This window comes from Dermacentor variabilis, chromosome 5, assembly GCF_050947875.1.
Source record: "Dermacentor variabilis isolate Ectoservices chromosome 5, ASM5094787v1, whole genome shotgun sequence".
In the NCBI taxonomy this organism is placed as follows: Eukaryota; Metazoa; Arthropoda; class Arachnida; order Ixodida; family Ixodidae; genus Dermacentor; species Dermacentor variabilis.
The window spans coordinates 46,537,025-46,562,065 of record NC_134572.1 but is presented as its reverse complement, the minus strand read 5'-3'; the positions used below and the strand labels follow the sequence as shown (position 1 = coordinate 46,562,065).

The window sequence follows — 25,041 nt, the reverse complement described above, 5'->3', positions numbered from 1 at the left end:
TGACCTCCTAGAAGCCATTTGAACGACCGGGCCACGCCTCGTCTCGGCGCACTCCTTTAGCCTGTGACAGCAAGCTTTTCCATCCCAATCCCTCGCCGAGGTCAGCATGAGCGTCTTCAAGGAGAAGTGGTCGACCAACCTGGAGTTCATCTGCTCCTGCATCGGCTACTCCGTGGGGCTGGGCAACCTGTGGCGGTTCCCGTACGTGGCGTACAAGAACGGAGGCTCTGCCTTCCTGGTGCCCTACATCGTCATCAACGTGCTCATCGGCCGGCCGATCTACTACGTGGAGCTCCTCCTAGGTCAGTTCAGCGGTCAAGGACCCCTGGGCGCTTTCCGCATGTCGCCCATGTTCCAGGTGAGCATCTCGTCGAGCGCGAAGTGCCCGTAGATGTTCTGGAGAAATTTCTCGCAGAACGCAGCCCAGCTTTGGCCACAGAAGCTGCCCATCTTTGGCAATAAACACATAAAAAAGAACGCAGGTCAACGAGCAACTTTGCATTATCAGGATTGGCCCATGCACACCCGTTTTATTAGGCTGTCTCGTGGATCAGTCTGCTTTATCTTGGGTCGACAAGGACGACGAAGTGTGGTTAATGTCATGTATAACGCTATCGTATGATAAAAAGTTAACCTATTTGATTTGCTGCTGAGTCTGGTGAGCGCTACTGCAACAATGAAAGTCTTCGCAAAGATGTGTGCAAGCGGCACACAGTTGGTTATATAAGGGTCCTGCATGCTTCGCTTAACGTGCTCGAAGAAAGATTTAGCGCTTACCACTGCATTGTTCTTGCTCAAATTTTACAGAAGGCTCGCATCTTGGTGTCTACGTCATTCATTGTAACCCTTACCGCATAGTTACTTGGCTGGTTTACTTAAATAAAGCGCAAATTTGGCTTCACTTATGCGGATGCAAGCTGCTGCCGCGATGGCGCAAGCATAAACTTGTTTCGCCGTCGCGGCAGCAACTCGCATCCCCATAAGCGAAGGCAAATTTTCACTTAAAGAAACAAAATAACGCAGGCAATCAACTGTGGCAAGTGTGGGCTGCATTTCGGTAAATTCGATCCTACTGAAAAAAAAGAAAAAAAAAGAAGAAAGAGACAAGACTGCTTACGTGTGGGAATGCAAAAGCATTATACCGTTTGTCAACCTCGGAAGGTAATAAACGCGCTCATGAACGCACACACTAGGCAAACTTTTATTCAGCCAGGACCATGTCACCGCGGTGGCGTCGGGCAAGCGTGCTCATCTCGCACCGAGGAGGCCCAGGTTCAATTTGCACCAAGACCGAAATGCATCAAATTTTCTTTTCAAAGCCACTTTGTTTACAGGAACCTCCCAAAAGAAATTCGGCGTCAATCCTAGCATTTCTTGACGTGTTTTGTGCTCTTTCCGCCGTCGGCCCTTTTTGGTACCATCTATTGATTACGCGGATGCCGACAGATTTTCGCGTAAAGGAGCATGTAATGGGTGTGCATAAAGATTTCAGCCAGAACAATGCAGTGGTAAGCACAAAATCTTTTTTTTTTGGAACACGCTAAGTGAAATACGTAGGACCCTGTATTTGTTGCGTGGTCGGAGTGGGCTGCGTTGGTGCCGTTATTTCTAGGGAAGGGCCGCCGTGGGCAGGGCCGAGGTGCCGCCATCGGCACTGTGACACTGTCACTTGGGGCGTCCTATCGGCGTAGAAACTGAGCTGAATACAACAATAGTCCCAGTCTGCTCGACTCGCGGGGTCGGAGCTGTTCTTGCTCGTCACGAAGGTCCTCCGCCGGGCGGTGTTACTGAATTATGTCCGTTGAGTGCTTTGCCGTTCATGAAGCGTTGTCGCGAAACACCGCTAAACCAGCTGCCTCTCTGCAGCTTAACAAATCAAAAATGGAAACGGAAAGCCAGATGTTTCTCCGGCACACATATGATCGGGACCGATAGCCACGGGTGCGTTTAGGAGCCGAGAAGTAACCCCCGATCAAACGGGCATTTCGCAATGGAATCGTATCCGGATCGAAGTAAACGAGAGCATGAAGGGGTCATGAGTTCGATACGTCAGTCTTTAAGCGTTTAAGCATGTTCGCCCACCTGGTAATGGCATTTCAGACCATTAAACGATGATGTAAACCCATGCGTCGCATAATATCGCTTCCCACAATGCGTAAGATCTGCATAGTTTTTTCCCCCTTTCACACAATTTGGCTTTTATTCTTGCATGCCGCAGGGCAATGCATTCGGCATGATGTGGGGCGCCTTCGTGACCACCATCTACTACCAGATGATAATCACATACGCCGTGCTCTACTTCTACCACTCGTTCAAGAGCCCGCTGCCGTGGACAGACTGCTACGAATGGTGGGGCGTGCCCCTGGATGGATGCTTCGCGCGCCGCAAGATGAACCGCGTGTGTGCCAACATTCGCAAGAGCGTCGTCATCGCGGGCATCAACGACACACAGGCCGAGTCGCACGTCATGGTCACCTACGACGGCAACAGTGTGCTGCTGTCGCAGAGTGAGTACAACACCCGCTTCGCCGGCTGCATAGACGCCAACGCCTCCTCGGTCGACATGTTCTACAACCGAGTGGTTCTCAACGCGTCGTCTTCCTTCGAGAAGGTCGGCTTCGTGCAGCCCAATCTGGTCATCTGTTACGCCATCTGCTGGGTCATCATTTTCCTCATCATATTCAAAGGAATAAAGGTCAGTGGTGTGGTTCAGGTGTCATCCGGCAGGCCTGAAGCGATGCTCTACCCGGCGACAGGCGTGCGCTGCAGGCCGTCGGACTGCAGCATATCCATTTCACCTAGAAACAAAAAGGTCGATATACCCGCCGTGGTTGCTCAGTGGCTATGGTGTTGGGCTGCTGAGCACGAGGTCACGGGATCGAATCCCGGCCACGGCGGCCGCATTCGATGGGGGCGAAATGCGAAAACACCCGTGTGCTTAGATTTAGGCGCACGTTAAAGAACCCCAGGTGGTCAAAATTTCCGGAGTCCTCCACTACGGCGTGCCTCATAATCAGAAAGTGGTTTTGGCACGTAAAACCCCAAATATTATTATTATTAAAAAGGTCGATAAATTATAGTCGTCTAGGTTGCTTTGAGCCTTTGTTTAAAGGAATATGTGGTAATTCGCGCACCTTGCTGCGAGTAAGGCCGGTGCGCGATAGGAGATTAGATACGTCAATAGCTCTAAAAAGTTTCATGCAAAAGAGCCAGAATCTTAAAAAAATCTACATTTTGTTGCGCGTTGTCCTTTTAGACCTTTGGTCAGGCGTTATCCTGATCGCAAGGATTTCGAGGAAGTTTTTTGTGCACTTATAGATGAACTCATTCTTTTCTGTCGAAAATAAATATTACACCACCTATTTTCTTATTTTGTGAGTGATAAATGTGTTAAAGTGTTAAATACAGTATTAGTGTCAAAACGTGTTAAGGTTCGCGGTAGCAACACCAAGCTCGCGTACATTGACGCCAGGACATTAAAGTTGGAGCCGGAGCCCAATCTTGTGTCAGACGAGGGACAGAAAGGACAACACCAACAATTAAAAGCTGGTAGGTTCTGGTATCGAAGGCGGTACATGTGTTCCCACTTTTGCTATGCGTACAGATCTGCATAAACAAGATGGCTTGCACGTGACGTCACGGGCACAGCTTGCCACCGCAATGGTTTACCAATATGGTGGCTAAAGTGGCGTCCATGTTGCGCTGAAACAGTGCCTTGCCGTGGTCCTGTTGAGAACCGACGCTTTCAATACGTGAGGTTCACTGCACGTTTGCCTGTAATAAGGCTTTCTCTCTCTCACCCATCGTTGCAGGTGGTTGGTAAGGTGGTCCTGGTGACCGCCACGGCCCCGTACGTCATTCTGACCGTCATGCTTATTCGTGGCATCACGTTGCCCGGAGCCAGCATCGGCTTGCGGTACCTCCTCGTGCCCCAGTGGGACACGCTGTTGAGCCCGGACGTGTGGCGTGCGGCCACTGAGCAGACCTTCTACTCGCTAAGCATTGGCACCGGCGGTCTTCTGGTGTACGGCGGCTACCAGCCGTTCCGCAACGACATGTCGTCCAGCGTCGCCTTCATCTGCTTCGTCGATTTTCTGACCAGCGCGTTCGCCTCCCTGGTGGTGTTCTCGGTCCTGGGAAACATGGCGCACACTCTGGACATTCCCATCGCGGACGTGGTCAGCGCGGGGCCGGGCCTCGCTTTCATCACCTACCCCGAGGCCCTGTCCCTGATTCCGTTTCCCAACCTGTGGGCGGTGCTGTTCTTCGCCATGCTCTTCTTTCTGGGCGTCGACTCGCAGATGGGCAACTGCGAGTTCCTCACCAATTCCATCCAGGAGCTATTCCCCTTCTTCGCGAAGAAGCGCAGCGCGACCGCCTTCATGTACTGCTCGTTCTGCTTCCTCATCGGGTTGTCCCTCACCACGCAGGTGGGACTTTTTTTTTTCGAGGGGGGGGGGTATTGCAAACACTGCGTGAACGGGACTAAGATTATGGGAACACACGACAAGGGCTATGATTTTTTGTTGAGGTTTGTTGCTGACGGGCAAAAGATATAGCCATAGAAAACCAAGCCAAATGTTCATTGCACAATGCACACCGCACCAACAAGCCCTACTAACCACCATATCTGGCGTTATTTATTTCTGGTCATTTGAAACTTCTTGCAGCATGAAACGACAAGTGGTGAGTCGAGAAGATTACGCACCCGTGTGCAGCCTTTTTGTTTTATCTCACGTTTTTCCGTGCTGCAAGACGTTCAAAACGAATCGAGTGGGCCAGTCTCTCAGAAATGATTGCTTGAACTAATTTATTACATTTCACCTTCCAGTTTCATGCTTCGCGTAGCTGCTCTGTAATTTGTAAAACTACATAATAAGCTCAACGCTACCATAATTGAAGACGCTTAACACCAGCTTGCTCAGAAATGAATTTAACTGACTCGCGTGAAAACTAAAATTACGCTATCGGGTTTCCGGATTAAGTTTTTCTGCCTTAACATATCTGCGCGGAAATTAGCCCGCAAACATCGACTGTTCTTAGCCTATTTTCCTGCTGGTCCACTGCGAACGCGCAGGCTGGCCTGTACGTCCTAACGATCCTGGACAACTACTTAGGCGCCCTGATCGTTCTCTTCACCTGCCTGGGCGAAGCCATCATCGTGGCGTGGATATACGGCATGAACCGCTTCTGCTTCGACGTTACCTTCATGACGGGTAGCTGTCCCAGCTACTTCGTGATCATTGCATTCAAGTACTGTGCGCCCGTGGTCCTGGGAAGTTTTTTGGTCTACAGTCTGTACGAATTCCCGCGAAGCAGCGTTGGCGATTACGTCCTTCCCCTGTGGGCCGACTTGTTCGGCTGGGCGTTGGCAGTGGTGGGGCTCGCACCACTCGTCATCATCGCCGTGGTCAAACTGGCGCAGTGCGGATTCAGCTGGCGCCGAGCAGCTTACCCCGAGACCGACTGGGGTCCTAGTGAAACCAAGTACCGGGTCCTCTACCGCGAGCGGCTGATTGAGGTGGGCCTCGCCGAGCTCCAATACCACAAGATGTCGGCGACCGCCTCCCCTTCACACAACATGGAACGACGGCCACCGTCTCGGGAAATCGGTAGCGAGAAACGCGTCTACCCGCGGTCCAAAGGGCTGATGTGAATTCTTTGACCCTGAGCGCACAAAAGTTGAAGCAGCGTCTTTAAGACGGGAATAAATGCGCATGAGCACGACTTAGATATCACCTGCTTATTTATACTGTGATAGTACTATTGATTGATTTTACCTGCACGGCCAAGACATGGTGTGGCGTGTTTACAGACAAACACATGTTGATGCACGGAATATCGCGTATCGAGCGATAAGCTTATCAAGAAGCGTGAGGAAAATGTCTTGCGATACCAAAAATTTATTCTTCAGATACTAATCTCTGAATGTACCAACCTAAAATATTTTCACTGTACAGTTTACAGCATTTATGACGCTACGAAAAATGCTTGAGGCACTCGCTGCGGTGAGGGGGCCCTTGATAATAGTCTGTACCCTATTCTGTTGGGCTCTCTCACGGTAGAGTTGGTAAATTGAGGGGGCCCCTTTTTACAGCGAGGCTGTATATGTCTATAGGCGAAACGCTCTTGGTCCGACCACAGAAGCGCTCCTGCGGGGGTATGAGCCATTGTTTATGGGGGCATGAGTCATTGCATTCGTTATTACGTGACGGATGGAAAAAGTTCTCGTTGGGTAGGCATAGAAATGCTGACGCATATAAAGCACATGCACTTATCTACGTATTGTTACAGGGAAGGAACACAGAGGGGAACGGGATTCAGACTATCATGATGACTTAAGTAAAGAAATAGTTTTAAAGCGGAGCTGTATGTGCCTAGGCGACACGCTCGCGGTCCGACCACGGAAACCTTCCGGCGGAAGGTGCAGGGCGCTATTTGCTACGCCATAGCGACGTCATTTCTCCCACCCAGCTAAGGTATGGCGCGCCATTGGCTACGCCGATAGTGACGTCGTTTCTCTCGCAGCAGAGGGCGCGCGCAGAAGTCTCTCTCCGACTTCGCAATAGGACGGCCACACATCGTTCGTTCTGCCGAGGAGCAGCTGGCCTACGAGCAACAGCGCCGAGAGCAGGAGAGATCTCGTCGGCGTCGCGCCAACGCCTCGGCAGGAGATCGGGCCCACGATGCGGATACTCGTATTAAAGGCGAACATTTTGCTCTGTTGAGAACCATTATGACTATTTTCCACATGAAGCGCTGAGCCTTATGTTGCCGTTCGCAGAAACGTTCATCTCCCGTATTGTCATGCAAATTGCGTATACCTGTTGGTTCCTTCGTTTTGAACGGTGCGGCGTCACGGCTTTGTGCAGCCGGCGAGACTGCGCCGGCCGCTTATCTTCGTTACTACCTTCTGGTTCGTGGTTGGTCAATGAAGTCACCAATTGTAAGTCAATGAGATAAAATAATTCGCGATAATCTAGCTCTTAAATTAAGTCGCCACAGGAATTATTAGGTTTCTACGGCAGTCGCCTGCTCCTAGCAGCAGGGTCCGGAAGGCTATAGCATTACGTTAAAGATAGTAGACAGTTTTAGCAGAGCGTTGCTTACGCTCCGCTCCGCACGCATTTCACGCGCACCGGTGGCTGCATAGAATGCATTGATTTCGCTTATATAACAAGTGCGTCTCTCAGAGTCGCCAGTGACGCGCTCTCAGCTTGGCTATGAAACGATAAATATAGCAACTAGACGCACCCTGACGCTCTTCTGAATCGGGTTCCTAGCGGACCATGGACAGCGTTCTACGTCCCGCTGCCGCTTTGAGCGTCGTGCGTATGCGCATCAGTGTTCTCGGTGGCGTTCTGCTGAGTGACTGTGCAAATTGTTACGACACGCCGGTCTGAGCGGAGCGGACTGTAAATGCTCTGCTACAACTGTCGAGTATGTCTTTGCACTCACTTTAGATATTAAGGCCTGCGTAGCAATAATGTATTCTGTATTTAATTGTGTTCGTCACTAGGCGCGCTCTCGTTAGAGAACGCCCTGGCAGAAAGCCGGCCCTCGCCGGTGGGACATATAAAGAATAAGAAAGTATATCAGCGACCCACCGTATAGGAAAGTAGTATGACCACCGGGGCCATCAATTATAAAAATAGCGCTGAATATCTGATCTGGAAATAAAACTGCCGAGGGTTTCTTCGGAAACAGGGAAGCCTGCAGGAGTTCCTTTTAGGAAAAGAAGCCGCATAGGTCATAGCCCTGCAGGTGCCTATGGGACCGGCAAAATTTATCATCATCATCATCATCATAGCTACGCCCACTGCAGGGCAAATGCCTCCTCCATACTTCTCCAACTACCCCAGTCATGTGCTAATTGTGGCCATGTTGTCCCTACAAACTTCTTAATCTCATCCGCCCACCAAACGTTCTGCCGCCCCCTGCTACGCTTCGCTTCTCTTGAAATCCAGTCCGTAACCCTTAATGACCATCGGTTATCTTCCCTCCTCATTACATGTCCGGCCCATGCCCATTTCTTTTTCTTGATTTAAACTAAGATGTCATTAACTCGCGTTTGTTCCCTCACCTGATCTGCTCTTTTCTTATCCCTTGACGTTACACCAATCATTCTTCTTTCCATAGCTCGTTGCGTACGTCGTCCTCAATTTAAGTAGAACACTTTTCGTAAGCCTCCAGGTTTCTGCCCCGTAGAGGAATACTGGTAAGACACAGCTGTTATACACTTTTCTCTTGAGGGATAATGTCAACCTGCTGTTCATAATCTGAGAATGCCTGCCAAACGCACCCCAGCCCATTATTATTCTTCTTATCATTTCAGTCTCATGATCCGAATCCGCAGTCACTACTTGCCCTAAGTAGATTTATTCCCTTACCACTTCCAGTGCCTCGCTACCTATCATAAACTGCTGTTCTCTTCCGAGACTGTTAAACACTACTTTAGTTTTCTGCAGATTAATTTTTAGACCCACCCTTCTGCTTTGCCTCTCCAGGTCAGTGAGCATGCATTGCAATTGGTCCCCTGAGTTACTAAGCAAGGCAATATCATCAGCGAATCGCAAGTTCCTAAGGTATTCTCCATTAACTCTTATCCCCAATTCTTCCCAATCCAGGTCTCTGAATACCTCCTGTAAAAACGCTGTGAATAGCATTGGAGAGATCGTATCTCCCTGCCTGACGCCTTTCTTTATTGGGGATTTTTTTGCTTTCTTTATGGAGGATTATGGTGGCAGTGGAGCTGCTATAGATATCTTTCAGTATTTTTACATACGACTCGTCTACACACTGATTCCGTCTACACACTGAGAAACACGGCTTCTTATACCTTTTCCCACACGTGTCACAGACACGTCATTGCACATCATGTGAAACGTGCACTTTATTTGCACTCAAAATAATGATTGTACGTGGGAAAAGCTCAAGTTGTTTTTTTGTTAGTAACAAGGGTGGCGTGTTTCGCACGGTGCGCAATGACGTGCCTGTCACAAGTGTGGGCAAAGGTATAAGAAGCCGTGTTCGTTGCAAATAAACGTTGTTAAAATTCAGCGCTTGCGGTGTCGTCTTCTCGTCTCGTATCCCGTCTACGTTTTGCGTTAACACCAGGATGGAAAACCAACAAGCCCAAGCTGCTATTCTAGCTGCAAATCAGGTAGGTCTAGGAAATGGGAGCTTCTGTTTTATTTTCGTTTCTATGGAAGTGTTTGAGAAGTAAGTGATAACTGGTGTTGATTTTGTTGCGCTTGTTATTGATAAGAACGCGAAAATATGAGACGATGAAAAACAAAACTACGGCCGGAACAATGCTATCTTTCTCTTTATTATTCATATGTTCAAACAATGCGCTATGTTCCTTTAGCATTTGTCTGCCGACATCGAAGTTTTTCACGCTCTTTCTATTAATAAACCAGTACCAACTTGTTCAATTTATTGTGCTGATTGTCGTGCAACAAGTAAGAAATCACCGCACTAACTCTACTAACAAAATAAGGAGGTTGCATCAGCTCCCGCGATGTTTATCAACAACAAATAAAACACCGTTTCTACAAACAGAAAAGACATGGCACAGCACATTTCGATAGATGCTGACTGACTGAATTGGTTTGGATTAAGTTAAACCATGTTTCATTCCTTTGACAGTAGATGTCGCGGCATTTGGGCATTGTATAAACACGGAAAAATAATTTAGAGGACGGTTAAGCTTTGCCTTTAAGAGTGGAACGCGATAGCATTATAACATCCCTGACTGCTTCTCATGCTTCCTGGCAACTTCAGCTTGTGTAACCGTAAAATATACCGGGAAACGCTGTCGGGGAACGCTATGCACGAAGGCGAGCTGGAGCGCTTTGGTAGAAAGGCAGCCTCTTGCGTGGGCCACGGATGCGCGGAGGCGAGCGCCATCTGGGTGGTGTTGCGGCAAGAAACCGAGCTCAGGGCGCCGCTCTATGAATGGTATAAACGCTGAAACAGGGGTTCATGTTTGAGTTTCCGCGTAACAGAATTATGTTTTTTTGGTGTATTCAAATTACAATCCGATGATATTATGTCTGTAGGTTGTGTTTAGGTTGTACGTTATGATTTTTCTGGTACATGTTACTTTGAGGAATTTAATTAGTTCAGTAACGCCTCTGCGCCACGCGGAGGGCCTGCGGGGTTGAGGTTCGTAATGATTTTTCGCTAAACAATGTCTGACGCAAGACGCCGACATCGGATTTTATGCGACACGAGGCCCTTAACTCTGTTGCGTTAAAACATTTTTTAGTGCGAAATTCGTAGGAAGGAAGGGAAAAAATAATTTGGAGGAGGCTTAAGCTTCGGCTTGAAGAGTGGAACGCGATAGCTTTAATATAACCAGAGTCCTTCCATGTTTCCAAAAAACATGGAAGGACTCTGATATAACCCTGACTGCTTTCAAGCTTCCCGGCAACTGCAGCTTATGTAACCGTGACGATTACCGGGAAACGCTGGCGGCGAACGCTCTGCACGAAGGTGAGCATTGTGGTAGAAACGCGGCCTCTTGCGTGGGTCAACCTCCTGTTATTGTTTCGCACTTTCGAGATTTCTGTATGAGAAGATCTAACATAAGAGACACTCGCTGTTGGTGTTTCCTTTTACATTACATTTGTTTGTGGGTTGGCATTCTCAAAATTCTGAAGAATAACTTTGTAAAGAATGAGACAAGATGTGAGTAACTTCGGTGGTAGAAGAGTGACTGGGTATGCGCGGTGCGGAATTTGGTTCGAAACGATTTTTACCGATAGGCCGGACGACACGGGTCGCGGGACGCCAAACGCGAGACCCTTAAGTGGAAGCTTTAGCTCGGGTACACCTATTTAAATGCATGGAAAAGGAGAATCAGTTTTTATCGACAACCATTTCACCAAATTTGACGAGATTTGTTACATTTAAAAGAAAGGCTTGAAATCTAGTAACTGTTTGTTTCGAACTTTTGATTTAGGTCGTCAATTTTTTATAAAAAATATGCGGAAATCGCATATTGTCAGTAAACGACACTATCAAGTTTACAACTCTGTAACTCGGCAATGAATAAGGACATCACAATTCTGTGAATTGCGACTAATAGTACATCTAAGGCGGACAAGACCGATATTTCACACATCAATCTAAAAAAATCTATATAATATGTAAATAAAGCTTTTGCAGAGCCCTTGTAGACAACGTAACGAATTCACTTAATATGTAAATTGACACATCGAAGTTGCCCACTTTGAATTATCTAATGAATACTGTTTGCAGAACCGCGATAGGCTGTTCTTGATGCAGAGCTATTAAATTGTAAACTTGCCACAAAACACCACATTCATTAATTTGTAAACTTCGTGTTTCTATTTTGTCCGCACTTGCGAGTTTTTGAAAATTATTCTAACAAAATTTAGGGCTACATCAAACTTTCGTTTCAACACTCACTATAATTTAAGTTCCTCTCTCAAATGCAACAAATTTCATTAAAATCGGTCCCGGGGTTATCTCAGAAAAGCGTTTCTACGTTTTACCTGTGATTTGAATAGGCCGCGTCGGAGTTGGGCCCGAGCTAAAGCTTCCTCTTAATGCTCTCGCGTTAAAAGGCGACAAGACATTAACATTAACATAAGACACATTAACAACCAAGTTTCTTACTCGGATGTCGGGAATTATCTAGATGGCTGTAAGAAAAAGCAATCAAGGAAGTATGCAGAAAGGATTTGTCTACCACATTTTATTGTCGTGTGGCCCCTGCTACATCGGCCAGACATGGTGATGCATTAACGACCGCCTAAGAGAGCACGCCAATCTGGTGTTCAGGTCTGTAGGCAGCCACCTGGCAGGTCACAGTCGAAGTGCAAGCACACTCCTAGCGTTAACGATTGCTAAGTTGTGGCCAAATACAGTGACACAGGGCATCTGAAATTGATAAGGCTTATCTTACTCGCGATGAAGGTGAAAATAAATGCTTGAGTTCGCCTTCCATTAACTTGTTAGATAATGAGTATCTCTAGCGATGGTGCCTGTTCTTGCACATGCGCCTGCATAGTTATTTCACACCATATTATTAGTCCCCTCCCGCCCCCCCCCCCCCATTCCGCTTGTACTTATATACCCGCCATCTGAGTAATAAGCTTGGTTGCTAGTGTGCACTCCGTCCTACCGCCTCTTTCCTTTCTTCCAACAAATAGCGCACTAAAAAAGGTTTATTCCTTGCTTAAACGTTTCACCAACTAGCGCAAGCAGCCACCCTTTTGTATTTGGGCAGTAGCAGAGGAACTGAACTGAACTGTACGGTTGCATTCTCGATATTCTTCATATACATGATTACGACCATGCCTGTCTCTTCTTCATGATGAAGATTAAACAGACATTATCGGAAATTCAGTACCTACAAGCAACGAGAGAGAAAACCAGCCGAGATAGAGAACTAAACAGTCACGTGAATTTGACCTGAGCACGCGCTCAATGTGGCACGACCAAAAGGAATCACATGGCGGAACCTCCAGAGACCTCGAGCGTTGTGCCGGTAACAAAGGAAGTGGCAGTCGATGAACAGAGGAATTTGACGGCCTGTGCTATCTCCCACGGTTGAGCGATCCTCTTGAGCGGTATCCTATCAACGGCCATGGCCAAGAGGCTTTCGCCAGCGCTGGCTGACATAGACATGTCTGTCGTGCCGGGCAGCACGGCGTTGCAGCGAATACCGTGAGCCGCTAATTATTTTGCGGCGGACTTGGTGAGAGCCACGACCCCGGCCTTGGAGGCAGCTGGCGTACGCAGAATTGTGGTACCAGCCGCAGTTGGCCATGATGCTGGCTACATTTACGATGCCCCCTCCGCCTTCGGGCAGCGGTATGCCGGAGCGCTGCATGTCGCGGCTGGCTCCCCGGTTCACCGGAAAGGTGCCCTAGGAAGGGGAGAAACACGATGTCTTTGTGCCGTTACGGTTCTTTTTTGGCTCTTGATTTTCGTGATTTTCATAACTTCGACGGAGTCACGTAAAGTAGTGAGAAGCTGAATACACCGGGAGCCAAACTTCTCATAAAACTATTCGTTGCTGTGAGGAAGAACGAGAAAACATTAGCGCGCATCACGGTTCCTCTGTCATCTCATTTCCTGAAGCTCCAGTCTGTTATGCGCAAAAAAGACAGACTTATCTAAGTGAAACAACAACTCCACTACTAGCTGCAGTTGAGCAAGTACAAGCAACGCAGGCCTAAGAGAAAGGCGGTGGAAACATTATACAGGTTCTCGTCTGGAGGCGTTTTTCTGTTAGCAGTAACAGAAAACACTAGCTCTTAAGTTGACAACAGTGGAGGGAGCTGCTCATTTCGAATCAGTAGTGTGGGTTTCGCATAAAAATGTCGCCAGGGTATGGACTTTTGTTTGAGCCGTCATTTTTTCTTTTCAGTGAGCGGTTGGAAAGGGATCACACTATTGCGATAGCGACTTTATTTTTTACCTAGATGTATCTTGGACGTTTGTTCAAAGTCTGTACATAACTTGTATCATCCCTGACAGACATCTGAATCATTCAGGAAAGTATCAAAGGAGAGGGTGACCTAAGTATAGAGTATAAGTATGATTTATGTCAACCTTTGCAGGCGCTTCAGACAAGCGAAACGATTTATTTCATTCGATTTTACCGTGAAAATGCGTGTATCAGTTTTTCAAGAATCGGATGGTGTCCGGTGACATCAAGTGTGCCAATAATAAAGCAAAGGAAGTACTGGAGGAAAGACACCAAAGGAAAGTGAGTGAGTGAGTGAAGAAACTTTGTTGTGAATGCCTGCAGAACGGTTAGCCTTCCCCTGTTAGGGAGGCGTCACCGTGACGCGGCCATGACGTCTTCGCGGCGTGTGGCGCCTCTACGTCGGCCGCGGCCGCACTATTCCCTTTGGTCGACCGCGCCTGCCCCTCTTTTGGAGTGGCAGCCTCCCTCCGGTTTCGCTCGGTCTTTGCCTTTCGAGGGCCGCCGAGATCTGCTGGACGGCCTGGGTTTGGACATCTTGGTCATAGCCCCTCGTTGCCGCCTCGAGCCGCGGCGGGATCGTTGTCATCGTTGCAGCTTCGTGCGGATTCTTAGCACAGTCCCAAAGGATGTCAGCTGCAGTGGCTCTTTCCTTTCGGCACACACAACACAGATCAGCACCGGGGTGAATAACGACCCCGTTTGAAGTTGTCGATATAAAACCGCCTCCTTACGGGTCAAGCCCGGATGAGGTGGCGGCATAGTCCTTCGCTCTAGTCGGTACCATTTCACAATTTCGTTGTAGGAAGTCATGTTGTCCTTGGTTTCCCACCACCACGACGGGTCGGCCGTAGTAGCAGCGGCGCGGTTAATCCTCGCGCCGCCCGTTCGCCGTCTCGTTGTGGTTTGCGTTGCCGCGATCCGACACATCACTGCCCATGTGGGCCGGAAACCACTTTATCACAACACACCGACTTTCACTCGCGAGATCGACCACACGCAACACACGCGCGGCTTCACCACACACCCTTGCTCTGGCGTAATTTCTCACTGCCGTCCTAGAATCACAGAGGACAGTCGTGCACTCGGGGTCGGCGATGCTAGGGCAATGGCCACCTCCTCGGCTTGATGCGCCCCTCGAGTCCGCGCACTCGCCGCTGTTCTCGTTGCACCGGTCGATGCCCCGACGACTGCAGCAGCGAATGCCTTTCTGTCATGTGGATACTCTGCCGCGTCCACAAACACGGCACCCCTGTCTTTGGCATGGAGATCGATGAGGGCCTTGGCCCTCGCCACCCGCCGCTCTTTGTGGAACTCAGGGTTCATGTTTCTTGGCACCGGACATACCCGTAGCCGTCTACTAATTGCGTCCGGTACAGGCACTTCTGTATTTTCGGGTCCCCTTTCCTTTGGCCCCAGGCCTAGGTCACGCAGCACTTGCCTGCCCGTTCTTGTTTCCGATAGCCGCGCGAGCTGAGCGGTCCTCTGGGCGTCGGCGATTTCCTCCAGGGTGTAATGCACTCCCAGGGCCAGGAACTTGTCGGTGCTTGTGCAGTCGAGAAGTCCGAGTGCAGCCTTGTACACTTTGCGTATGAGCGCATTGATCTTATTTCGTTCGCACTGCCTCCAGTTGTGGAAAGCAGCAACGTATGTAATGTGGCTTATAGCGAAGGATTCCACTAGCCGAGTGAGGCTTTCTTCCTTCATGCCTGCCGTTCTGGAAAGTAAAAAAATAACGAAACGAACAAGTACTGGGGCGTGAGGTGCATTGCCATAATCTCACCCCTTTTGGGTATTTCTTCGCGTTTCCTTCACTTATTTTTGTTCTCGTTATCTGAATTTTCCCTTGCTTTTCCGTTAAGCCTTGTCTCAAACCGCCCGAGCAGAAAACCTCCTTGCTTGCTTTCTTTTTCGGAAAATCCTGGAAATTCATCTTTCTTTGAAAATCTGTAACGTTAATTGCATCACTACTAGTGAGTGTGATATTTGAGATAGCATTGGGATAACTAGGAGATGTCTTGAAAACGTTATCAAGCTTGCAGCGTATGTTTCTGTGCGTCATTACGAAATTAAAATGTCGTACGCATCTTTTCTCAAGATGATTGGCTTTCTTTATTGCAAGTTATTTCTAGAGAGAGATAATTCTTTGAGCTGAGTGTTCAGCAGTGCAACCTTTAATATCCTGCAAGTTGGTCATTTATGTAGCCTTACATTTATGCAAAAGGACAAAACAAGCCCAGCACAAGGCACTCGATCTGCTTCAGATTCAGATATGGGGATTTTAGGTATACTGACCGCTTCACCTGGACTCATATCGATTCCAACCGCAACTCACTGAAACAACTGTAGTGCCTCGGGATTAGCAATAGCCTTCTTCAGCTGTGACTGTTCTGTGACGCTTTGGGTGGTCCACATGCTTTCGAGGCTAGAGGCACTTCACTCAGGCCGACCTCTCCACCTTTCTGCCATTAAACATTATCTCTCTCTCTCTCTCTCTCTCTCTCTCTCTTGCGCCCGCCTAGCGCCGATGATGCAGCGAAAATGAAAACATTTATTTCTATCTACAACTGCGTTTCACCGCAGTTTGTGGCACACTGGAGCCGGTGCTTGAAGAGCAGAAGGTGATGCCTTCAGCTCATTTAACTAATCACATATCACAATGAAGCAGCCTAGTATTTCCCTACAAGTGCACATTTCGCTATCTCACCCTAAGTTTTACCCTGATGACTTCGTCGAACAGTTCGTCGCTGCAGTCGGGGAGAGGCGCCGATAAGCAGATGCCGGCGCAGTTGACGACTACACTCAGCGGTTGTGAGAACTTGCTCCTGATGTCCGCGAACAAGTGCTCCACCGAGGACGAGTTGCCGACGTCTGCGTACATTGCGTGATGCTCGGCCTCGCCTGTGGAAAGCAGCTGAGGTTAGGCATATGTGGAAGAGAACTGTTCACAAGCTTCAGAGCGAGAATAAGTGAAACATCGCGCATTCCTTTGGTTCCAAAAATGCTGCGCTGAGAAAAATCAGCGAGGCGTGATGCGTGGAGTATAAAGCATTGTGAAAACAGAAATGACTACCGTCAACCGTTGTGTCACCCGTCTCTACCCTCTCCTCCCTCCTCCACCACTAACTTTAAGTTTCGTGTTGATACCTCATCCCCCTCTCCCATATTTTCAAGGGCGAATCCATTCCCTCACACGTCAAGGTTGGCCACTTTAGACACCCCGTGCGACCATTTATCCGAAGGCCACTCCAATGCCACAATTGCATGAGGCTGGGGCACGAGATCGTTGTTTGCGAGAACACGAGAGTTTACTCGCCCTACGCAGAGCCCCACGCTGCAGACTCATGTGTAGCCATAGTTATTAAATGCCTCAATTGCATTGAGTCCCATGATGCTACCTCAAAGAACTGCCCCAAAATGAAGCAGCAAAGGGAGGTCTTGAAGCAGACAGAACTTACTATTTTCGTCGCGTAAATCTAAAACAATAATTAAACGCCTAAAAACTTTGCTACCCACAAATAATACGAGAAGCGATCTTAACGTGCGCCGTCAGACCTACCCTACATTGGCAGTGAAAACACTCAGCAAAGGCCGCATATTCTCATTGCTATATTACGGGTAGTGGGTGCCAACGTATAAAACGAGGACAGGGGTTTTAGCTTTCTTACAGAAGTCATGCTCGTAGTTCTCGCAGTAAAGCAGAACACTGGAAATTGTCCATGAATTAAGAATGACTGCAACAGCTAGCTAGAGCTGATTTATGTGAATCCCCACCTTAATTTTCTCATTTTTAGTGTAGGCAAGAAATCCGCGGGAGATCTCTTCCTTTAGCGCTTTGTTCGGGAATCTTTTCGTTTGTAACAACTATCTGCCATTCGCGCCACCTTACCTGGTACTGTTACCGAGATTGGCTGGTCGGCGTTCTCTGAGGCCGTTCGAGAGTGCGAATTCCTTTCTAAACACGTACCTGCTTTTTTTACGTAGCCAGCATCGCTTTCTTATCTCAAACAAAAGGAAACAAAACAAAACTGAATGTGGCATTCCTAGGAGAGCCGAAGTATTGGGGCTAGTCTTCTATCTTCAAGCAATCGTCGCGGCTTTCTTTACACTCGGCTCTGTTTAACCGCGAAGTCACGAGGTTTCAGGAAATGCCTTCATGTTGTCCAGCAGCATAAGCATGAGGTGGGCTGGAACTATTAGCTATAGAAATTAACTCCGACTCACCTGGCAAAGACTGGGCCACTCTCCTAGCGCCCTCCAACTGCCTGTCGCCAATCACCACAGTGGCGCCTTCGGCAGCCAGAGCACGGCATACCGCTTCGCCAATGCCGCTAGCACCCCCCGTCACCAAAGCCAGGCGTCCATTGAAAGACGTGACTGCTGACGTCATAGTGGCCTAACTGGGTTGGGCAAAAAATTGACGAGTTTACGGCGCCGACCTCTCGTCTCCCAGAACCTGTCAGAGGAATTACTGAGATTTTAACGGAAACAGACAAGCATTATATCTGTGGCGGCAAATTTGGTAACAGCTGCCAATAACGGGACAGAAGTGGCTTTCTGGTGGCTTTAGTGGAATGATAAATAACAGGCGGAAGGACGCTGCACGTGTGCGCATGCGTTCCGTCGCAATGACGCACATGAACTGTGCACTCCATGAAGAACCTCTACCTAAAATTTCACAGAGTGGCTTTAGTTGGTGGTTGTGCGGGTGTGTAAGGCAATGAATTGGCTAATGGCATTTCGCTGCATATATTACCGGTTGTAAATCACACTTCATGCACCCCGTTTCCTCTGCGAAAGTGGGCTTTCATTCATACTTCTTTATTTTTCTAGCTTGGGAAAGAAACAAGGCACTGAACTCTCTTTTTATGGCATCGATGAGCGGAAGTCAATGAAGTGCAGTTTTTTTCTTTGGTGAGGCTGATCACTAAGAGAAAACCTAATTCTTTGAAAAGTAAGAAAATAAAAGAGGAGTCAACGTACTTGTTGGTATTCACGCTAATCTAAGTTTCCTAGAATCGTTTCAGTTAAACGTTCTGAAAAAATTTCCGCGGAACCCATCTGTCAATGAATGTCGACGTTAATGTGGAGCGAAGGGTTCAATTCATATTACCTGGTACGCCTTGCAACGTCTGTCCTGGAAAGAGGAATCGGAACGCTTGCGTTCTTCTTATTGCGACGCTCGGGCCGCTTTCTCTGCTTGATCGTTTCTACTGATCCCGCTATGGTGAGATAATTACCACTGAAAATAATTTTGTGGCCTTCTTGATTGAGGTACTTACACCGAACAGTGACACATACTCAGGGACAAAAGATGGTGTGCAACAGGATCACGGAGCTCCGCGCCATCAATGAAAACGATAGCTCCCGCCCGAGGTCAGAAGCAGGAATATTATGACTTATGTGCTCCATACTGAAGCACATAAGTCATGAGCTCCACGAAGGACGACGCAGGGCTCGCGTCGACAGAGAGCGCGGACAATTCCAGGGTGACCCGCACGTAACATGCGTGGACATGGGGGTGTACCCCGAAGGGGGCCTCTTCGCGGTAGCCGCAGTGAGCGGGAAAGACGCCTCCTTGAGCCTCGCGGCCTCTGTCAAGGCAGAAACCCCAGATGCGGCTGAGGCCATAGCCGCGGCTTAAGTAAAAAAGCAACAAGACAGGCGGAGCAGGGAAGTTCACGCCGTTACCCAGCAAATCACAAATATTCATTGGGCGTACCACAAAAGAACGAGTACCCAAGACATTTAACGACGTCTATATATATAGTTCACATCTATAATATGTTCCATTAGTACGTGGCAGTCAAGGGTCAACCAAAGGACGTCGGATGTCTTTGCGATTTGGACATCTTTTGCACATCCGAAGCTTCCACGCATTGATCGCACATTGTGCGTTGTGACTAAATGAACACACCATACAAGCAAATTGTGTCTAATGCCTAACAATGAGATCCTAGGGAAGGAAAAATCGCGCTGTTGTCTGTTCCAACACTGTGGCCGGGCATTTACTTTGTTTTTTCCGATCATGTGCATGTTCGAGATCCTATGGGAGGGAAAATGTGTTCCTGAATTGCGAAATATCCAACTATTCATTTTGAAAAGATTCACGTTGAAGTATCAAAGCCCTAAATTTCCGTTAGGACCACGTTTTCTTTTGTAACGTTGTTATTAACTAGGCAGACCCGAGAACGATATCGGTCTGTTGACTGTCGGCCCCTCTGTCACATTGTACCAACGCCGAGCTCTCCGCCGACCGTCGGCACATCGTCGGCGTCGGTAAAGTGTGACAGACGCGCCGACACGAAGAAAAAAACGCTGTCGTCGACAGTCGGCAGGCCGAAATGAGTGTCGGGTCGGCCTGGACAAACAAAGAGACCCACCCACCCAACCAACCTGGAAAGTGCGTTAAGCACCTTAAGAATGCTTGATTGACCGAGCGAGTGAGTGAAAGCACAGGCGTGGCTACAGGCTTACGCATATTACCGTAAACACTCACCTGCTCAGGTAAATAATGCTACGTACAGGAACAAAACAAGAAAGAGAGAGCGAGAGACATCGACCGAACGTTTTGCTTGATGAGTCCAGTCATCGATCGACCAGCCACCGACCAACTAGAAAAATGACCCAAAGAGCCAAAGGAAGCTATTTGCTTTAAATATGTAGTGCGCGTTTGTCGCGCCTAGCTGCCACAGGAATGAAACAAACTAAAGTGCATCCACTTAGTTTTTTTGAAGTTAGGGGCCATGCGTGGACATATTATCCATTGAGACGATATTTCGAGCTGGGCCTACTCAAGAGTGCCTGCCGATTATAGCAGGAAGTGCCACAACCGCTAAAGTGTGCGGCCAAATCGCCAAGCTTTTGAATCCAATGCCCCAGTTTTTATCGTAAAGAGAACGAAGTTTACGTGTACAGTCGTCTTTAGGGATACAACGTGCTCCTATTCCCCATTGCCGGTATGTATGAGTACAACGTGATCACACAGCTGTGCTTCGCCAGAAGGCCATAACTGCGGCTAAAAGGTGCGTGAACCGAGCTAAACAGACGGCGCACCCAGCATCGCAGTTTTTGTTGTTTTTCCCCGTTGTGTTCTTGTATGCTCCATATCAGCGACATTTATATCCTTAAGCAAGTACCTACACCAGAAAGTTTTTTTCGACTTTTTTTGCGCTCGGCCTGTAGCAATAATGTTACAAAAGTCACAGGCATGCGCGGCACAAGCAGCACAGTCGCAGCGTAAGCTGAAGGAGCGGCTCCACAGGAGCTCCAGTTTCGGCACGACGCACTACAAGGTCCTCGCGGCGAAGTCTCTTCGCGCCGTTTCCACGCGAACGATCTCAACTGTCCGTTCGGCGTCGATGGCGAGCAGCGGCTTGTGCTGCGGCTTGTCCTGCTCTCGGCACGGCAGTCTGCTGAGCCCGGCGTTGCCTGGTCACAGCCGCGCGCGTGTCTCTACAATTAGCTTCTTCAGCAGCGGTTCCTACCTTGCGAGGAGGCGCCATAACGTGCATACCGAGAAGTGAACACAGGTATCCAGACTACTTGACGCACATGTCACATCCCTTGACTCGAGGCACGGTGTGTTGCTGATGATAAGGATAGTTTATTGGCATCCCCTTCGAAACGGGGTGGTGACAAATAGTCACTTAGCCTGCTTGAGTCAATCAGGTCCAGCTACATGCAGCAGGCAACTGCTATATGCAACTGCTACATGTCGGGGCACCAGATGAAATATAACGGGACTGCAATACAAAATTTGTATGCATCGTCGCTACGTGGCGCGCATGTCATATCGCGTGTCAAATGACATGATACGATGCCAATGATGATGAGGGTGGTTTAGTGGCACTCCCTTTAAAACAGTCACCTAGCCTGCTTGAATTAATCAGGTATTCCATACATGTCTTTCGTTACATATACATATATATATATATATATATATATATATATATATATATATATATATATATATATAAATCTTTTTCTTCTTCAAGACTTCGATTCCAGTGAGAAAAGCGTATTTCTTTTTATTCCCGGTGATAGCTGCTATGGACACCGGTGGCGCAGGCGGCGGCGGACACCATCTCCAACCGAAACGGCTATTGTAACGAGCCCATAACAGCTTACGCTGAAAAACAAGAGCTCTCACTGACTACATGTGCACTGATGACCGCTGTTTTCCTGCCTGTGGCAAACACAGGCAGGAAAGAAGTTCCTGTCGCAGCAGTCACTCTGTATATCTTTAGCTGAACGTAATCAGTCTGTCCATTTATTTCGAATGAAGCCTTGTTTGAAATTGCAGGATACTTCATCCATGTCATATGGTTAAAAATAAATACGAAAAAAAACGACTACGTGTACTGACTTAAATGCAGCGTGCATCCTGCGATGCAGGCTTGTTTGCTCTAGTTTAGCGATATCGTACTTTTGTCTCGTAGCTATGTGAAGGCTTTCGTAGCCAAGCTTTGACTCAGATATAGATATGTGTTCTCATTTTCAAACAGTCATCAGAACAAAAAAAAAAGGAAACATTCCCTCGAAAGTTTCGCTTCGTATGAATTTCTCGTGTTTCTTTATTATACTTGAATGAACTGTGTGAAACGTGCCAAAACCACGATTAGACTGTGAGGGACGCCGTAGTCGGGCACTCCGGATTAATTTTGACCACAGGGGGATATTGAACGTGCCCATAATACACAGGACACGACCGCTCTTCCACTTGGCCCCCATCGAAATGCGGCCTCCGCAGCCGAGATTTGATCCCGCGACCTCGCCCTTAGCAGCGCAACATCATAGCCGCTGAGCCACCACGGGAGGTGAATTAAGTCTGGGAATTCGCCGAAGTGCGCCCTCTCGAACAACTCCCGCATCAACAGCTCTGTGCTTATCTAGGCATACCCGAGGGCCCCGTAGGGCATTACATTGGGAAGGGGTTAAGGGAGGAGGGAAGGGAGGGGGGAACAAACAAGACTCAGTTAAAAATATGTTTACATTGCCGAAGAGGAGATACAACTCTGACGTTTATATTGCCTTAATCTAATGTTACGAGCAGTATATTGTCCAAAGCGTCACCTGAAGTGCAGTTTTCGGCATTATAAAGGCTCACCCTCAGGTTGGCACTGATGACGCCATCGAACAGCTCGTCGGTACACTCGACCATACGAGCCGGGCGCAGTATTCCGGTGGAGTTCACGACTATGCTCAGTGGCTCCGAGAACGTGTCCCCGGTATGCCGTTAAATAACTGCTGCACGGACAAACTTTCACCGGTATTCACGTACATGGCTTGATGCTTGAAGTCGCTTGCACAGTGTTAAGAACGGCCCGCTGAGGTGCAATTTTGCCAGCCAGTTGCGACAGCGGCGTCAACTTTTCTTGGACAATGCGCCACGTCCGCCACTCTGCGTCGCGGGATTGCCGAGGTGAGTTTGACGAAGCGGGCTTTATGCCTGAACCCGCCACCACCGATCTGGTCTGCTGGGAACAAGGGAGTGCCCGAGGGAACGTAGTTCGAGGCCCCTTCCCACGCACCGTTCTTGATGTCAGCCCCGAGTTCTGCGAAGACCGTCTGACCTCGGTTGAGGACCGTGAACCTGTGCCGAAGTGTGTGTGTGTGTAATCCTTCGCGCAAAGAGGCGACTCGTCTACGGTGCCTGGTCCGCCGTTTCCCTCACCTTGGGATCGAGGGGGGACCGAGTGTTTATGAACCGCTGTTGTGCGGCTGTTCAGGGTACTTTCTCTCGCATCATGCTAGACTGATGAACTGCAACGTCCTTATGTAGACACTGTAAATAAACCCCTATTCCTCGTTCTCGACGAAAAGCGGTCCTTCCCTTCAACAACGTCATCAGCGTGGAGAAGTTGGACGACGGCATGGGCCAGCTACCATCTAATTCATGCCCGACTCCAATCTTGACAACTGATTACGAGCGATGGGATTGACCCCCAATCCTCACAACAGACGCCCCAGAAATTGCCTCACAAGAACTGTAAAAGCTCAGAAACTTCGAAGCGTGCATGCAAAAGTTGTGGTTGGCGCTGCAGTAAAAATGGCATGCTTACGTTCACAATCGTCCCTGTTTATACGTACGTACTAAAATATTTGCTATAAAGGTTACAGCCTCTGAACGGTATTGTATTAAACTTCACAAAGGCGGTTAAGATGAGCTGTAACATCACGTGTTTGTTATTTACTGGCTGACAAAAGAAAGGCGCTCGGTAATGTGGTATCAAACTATTGGCGTGAGAGTAAAGCACCAATAATGTGGGTCGTGTTAGACAGAACGCCTGCTGAGGCCACTGAATGTGCTACACGATGGCTTCGAGTGCAGCACATCGCTGGCATATCAGGAAAGAGGGATGCTAAAGGCGCTGCAGTTTCATGATGAACTTCTGATGGCAGAAAAAGACAAAAGGCCCTGCATTTATTATCAAGCGTTTTTGGTAAGGCTGCAGCTAGCCATCCATACACACAGCAAACTATAGTTTGCTGTGTTTTTCTTGGAAAAACGAACGAGGCAAAGCTGAACACGAAACAAATGCTTGATTCCGAGAGTATTTGAGGTATCCTGCAACTTTGTAATTGATATATTTGCTATTCAAGCAAATAAATAAGAAGTTAACTAATTAATAGCAATTATTTAATTAATACTTCGTGATGAAAAATATACTGGATATAAGTACACACAACTACGGTTTCTATGCGGTCGGCACGATTACTCTAGAGCTCATGGGTTTATTTTTTTAATTTTTTAATTTTTTTAACTGGGGCTTTAGAATAACTTCTTGCTGGGCTAGTTGGTGCATTGCTTTGAAGAGCCAAGTTATGCATACAAAAAACACAACCATAGAAACGGGCGACAGAGGCAGAAAGAGTGCTAACTGGGACACCCGGTATATGAGTTCCCCAGAATTCGTTAATTCCCAGCAGATATGCCTTGCAAGCACACTGGCTAAAATTCGTCTGCCGTAAAGTAATAAACTCAAAATTGTTAGTGAGACTTTGTGAATTGGTAAATTATGCATTTCGATTTATTGTGAAAGTAGCGTCTGGTTTTTCGAGATAATTCAGTTCAAGGATTAGAATTGTGCTATCTGCCACCAGTCAAGTATATTTTTTTTGTACAGTAGAAAAAATTATTCGCAGATCTGCAAGCCAATCTCAGCAACTTATACATCAAAGATAGCGAAGGCGTACTAACGAGTTCTTACATTCATCGGAAGTACTAAGAGCCTGTTTGCTGACTGCCTATAGCTATGACTGATTATCGACGCTACCGGCACGTTTTCAACGACGCCCTCGTAACGCGGCCGCTTCCCAAGTAACGCAAAATGTTGCGGACATGTCTGATTGTGCACAAATGTTGGTGCTTAACGTTGCCTACACGCTGCTAATGTCCTCTCTTTTGATCAACGAACACCGTTGGCCGTAACGTTACGGCAGCCTTGAGCAGCCCTTTCACAACACTGATACGACATCAATGCAACGGCTGCTTTCAGAGGTGAACATTATTGAACCTTGTATACCATGGTTACAATCAACATGCTCATAATTCTTTCCGACGTTTCATT

The 25,041-nt window shown here is 48.1% G+C and overlaps 1 protein-coding gene and 1 pseudogene across 1 annotated transcript; one reads left to right on the top strand and one right to left on the bottom strand.

The window, feature by feature from the left end:
* LOC142581850 (sodium-dependent proline transporter-like) lies at positions 1–5,722 on the top strand. The gene is made up of 4 exons (XM_075691296.1): positions 1–358; positions 2,219–2,695; positions 3,813–4,430; positions 5,078–5,722. The coding sequence occupies exons 1-4, from the start codon at positions 107–109 to the stop codon at positions 5,654–5,656; spliced, it is 1,926 nt and encodes a 641-aa protein (XP_075547411.1). The 5' UTR covers positions 1–106; the 3' UTR covers positions 5,657–5,722.
* Positions 5,723–12,115: 6,393 nt separating this feature from the next.
* LOC142583516 ((3R)-3-hydroxyacyl-CoA dehydrogenase-like) lies at positions 12,116–17,972 on the bottom strand (annotated as a pseudogene).
* Positions 17,973–25,041: the final 7,069 nt, after the last annotated feature.

Bases quoted from the DNA above. Each gene is read 5' to 3' on its own strand.
- LOC142581850 (XM_075691296.1), top strand. From the start codon at position 107: ATGAGCGTCTTCAAGGAGAAGTGGTCGACCAACCTGGAGTTCATCTGC. The intron at 359-2,218 runs GTGAGCATCTCG...TGCATGCCGCAG, and splicing joins GCATGTCGCCCATGTTCCAG to GGCAATGCATTCGGCATGAT. The intron at 4,431-5,077 runs GTGGGACTTTTT...GCGAACGCGCAG, and splicing joins GGTTGTCCCTCACCACGCAG to GCTGGCCTGTACGTCCTAAC.